At 36.7% G+C, this 3223-nt stretch overlaps 1 protein-coding gene across 1 annotated transcript; it reads left to right on the top strand.

Moving 5' to 3' along the window:
• Positions 1–724: 724 nt before the first annotated feature.
• Positions 725–2404, top strand: LOC100673066 (olfactory receptor 7A10-like). Its single transcript, XM_003423522.3, has one exon. The coding sequence runs from the start codon at positions 1213–1215 to the stop codon at positions 2149–2151; it is 939 nt and encodes a 312-aa protein (XP_003423570.1). The 5' UTR covers positions 725–1212; the 3' UTR covers positions 2152–2404.
• The last annotated feature ends 819 nt before the right edge of the window (positions 2405–3223 follow it).

Here is a 3223-nt window from a genome sequence, read left to right as displayed (position 1 = left end):
AGTATAAAATTGACTGCACAGGCCTGTCATGGTATTTGTGAGACAGAGCCCATGTCTTAGAAGGGAAGAAGGTATCCTCTGGACAAATATCCCAAAGGAGCCTTTTCAATGTAGACATCAGAATTAAGTGCAGCTGATGAAAACCACAAGAAAGGAAATTTCAGCTCTTGGAAGAGTAATGTATTATAGCTAAAGAGAATGTAAAAGGAAAAACACTTAAAATGAAAGACTTCCTATCCCTGGAGGCACCCCCTGTCAGATTAGTGTTTCTCAAACTGTATCTGTATATGAATCACCTAGTATAGTGGGGTGAATTGTATTCCCCCAAAATGTATGTCCTGCTGAAGTCTCAGAATGTGACCTTGTTAAAAACTAGAGACTTTTCAAATGTAGTTAATTAAGGATTCTGACGTGAAACAATTTTGGATTTAGGGCTGGCTCTAAATCCAATCATTGATATCTTTATGAGAAGAGAAGAAGACACAGAGACACAGAGAGTAGAGTGCCGCTTGAAGATGGAGGCAGAGATTGGAATAGCATGTTTACGAGCCAAGGAACACCAAGGATTTCTGGCAACCACCAGAAGCTAGGAAAGTGTCTCCAGAAAGAAATAGTCCTACTGATGATGGCTTGATTTTCAGCTTCTGGCCTCCTGAAGTGTGAGAGAATAAATATCTGTTGTTTGAAGCTACCCAGTTTTTGGTCATTTGTTACCTATGAAAGATTACCTAGGTAATTCGTCATCCCTAGGAAACTAATACACCTGGAAACTCGGTAAAATGCAGATTCTGATTCAGTAGGGGTAGTCTACTGAGGCTGCATTTCTAACAAGCTCCCAGATGAGGGTGATGCTGCTAGTCATGGATCACACTCTGAGGAGCAAGGAGCTAGATGATTCTATCTCAGAGAAATGTATGTAGGAAGAGTGCTGTCTTGGTATGGTAGTTATGATTAGGGATTAATTTGCTAACTTGGAAGGGTAGACAGATGCAGAAAGAATGGCTATGTTTTTAATCCTGAATATTCAGCTGAACCTGATCTATTGACAAAATACAGGCTTTTGTTTATTTTATGTGTCAAACACAATATTTGTATTTATATTTATTTATGTAAAATTTATAATCTCTAGTAGTGCTGTTGGTTGATGATGCCTTTTTTCTTTTTGTAAAGTATTCCTCTTTTTTTCAGTTTCTTGGCAGTCATACCAGCTACATGGAACCAGGAAACCACACAGAGGTTTTAGAATTTATTCTCCTTGGACTCTCAGAAGTGGAAGAACTGCAGTCCCTTCTTCTTGGGCTGTTCCTGTCCATGTACTTGGTCACATTTATTGGGAACCTTCTCATCATCTTGGCCACCATCACTAGCTCCCATCTCCATACTCCCATGTACTTTTTCCTTGTCAACTTTTCGTTTGTAGATGTATGTTTCACCTCTACCATTATCCCAAAGATGCTGCTGAATATCCACACCCGTAACAAAATCATCACCTATCAAGGCTGCCTCACGCAAATGTATTTTTTCATCCTTTTTGCAGAATTAGATATTTTACTCCTTTCTCTAATGGCTTATGACCGTTTTTTGGCCATCTGTCATCCACTGCACTACACAGTTATCATGAATCCCAGACTCTGTGTCTTGTTGCTGGTGTCGTCCTGGATATTGAGTGTTCTGGGCTCTCTGCTACATGGTTTGTTAGTGTTGCAACTGTCTTTCTGTACTAACTTGGAAATTCCCCACTTCTTCTGTGAAATCAATCAGGTTATCCAACTTGCCTGTTCTGACACCTTCCTCAGTATCATAGAGATGTATTTTGCAACTGTGGTAATAGGCATTATTTCCCTCACTGGTATCATATTTTCTTATTCTCGGATTGTCTCTTCCATACTGAGAATTACATCAGCAAGGGGAAAGTATAAGGCATTTTCTACTTGTGGGTCTCACCTTTCAGTTGTGTCTTTGTTTTATGGTACAGGCCTTGGGGTCTACCTCAGTTCTGCCACTACCCAAAATTCCAGGGCCAGTGCAATAGCTTCAGTGATGTACACCATAGTCACACCCATGCTGAATCCGTTTATCTACAGCCTGAGGAACAAGGACATAAAAGGGGCATTGAAAAGCCTTGTTGGGATTGTCACTGTAAATGAGTGAAAAAATGTTTGTTCTGGGGCTGGACAAGAATCCATGAGTATCCAGGAACCAGATTGGCATTCAGAAATTCTGATTTTTTCTTTTGTGCACATGTCTCTACTTTCCAGCTACACAGGACATTTTATGATTTTACTTCCCTGAAAGTAATTTCGAACTTTGGAACAGAAGTAATTTGAGAGTATCCACTTGTTTCAAGTGGCAATGGGTATTTCTACAAATATGCTATCTTCAAGTTCATTTTCTCTTTCGTGGAAAAATTACTATTAGGTATAAAAATCTTCGAGATAATAAAGTCTTGGAGCTTAAATTTTTGTTCTGGACTTACTCTCTGTTAGAATGCCTAGGGTTTGTTTGTTAAACTTGAGTCAGCTTTTCATTTCTGTGTTCTTATTTAAGTCATTTTCTTAATGTAGACTAATTTTTTTTTTAATATGTGTAATTATTTTATAACTGGCCTGAGACATTTTAGTTCCCTCACTGAGCACTTTTTCTCTTACTCATTGGTGCCTAATATGACAATTAGTGGCGTAAATTATTTTAAATTGAAAGGTAATAAAAAGAACATGAATTTTTGTTGGAGGCAGTTAAGGAAATGATTTGAGGAAAATTTATAGCTTTAACTATTAACATTAGACAAGAAGAAAGATCCAAATGAATGATCTAAGCTTCGACCTTAAGAAGCTTGGAAAAAATTATAACATGAACTCCAAGTAGATGAAGGAAATTAGTAAATATAAGGAAATAAATCGATTATGAAAGAAAAAATAAAAATAAAAAGCCTTAATTATATTCCTTGAAAATACTAATAAATACCTAGAAAGAAGTATCATGTGAAAAATGGGAAAATCACAAATTAGCAGTATCAATTAGATCATTACAACTGCTGAGATATTAAAATAACAGTAAGAAATTGCTATAAAAATATTATGCCAAATTTTGATACCTTATATGAAATAGACACCTTTCTTTAGTTAAAAACCTAGTAAAATTAACTCAAGAAGAAATGGAAACTCTGAGTAACTCTGGAGTTATTTTTTAAGTTGCATTTGTAAACCCAAACTATGCCATGAAG

Source organism: Loxodonta africana, chromosome 3 (assembly GCF_030014295.1).
Source record: "Loxodonta africana isolate mLoxAfr1 chromosome 3, mLoxAfr1.hap2, whole genome shotgun sequence".
Taxonomy (NCBI): domain Eukaryota; kingdom Metazoa; phylum Chordata; class Mammalia; order Proboscidea; family Elephantidae; genus Loxodonta; species Loxodonta africana.
Note: the sequence above shows the minus strand (reverse complement) of the source record. Positions and strands in the feature narration are given on the sequence as shown.

Excerpts from the sequence above, each read along its gene's own strand:
- LOC100673066 (XM_003423522.3), top strand. The coding sequence starts at position 1,213 with ATGGAACCAGGAAACCACACAGAGGTTTTAGAATTTATTCTCCTTGGA.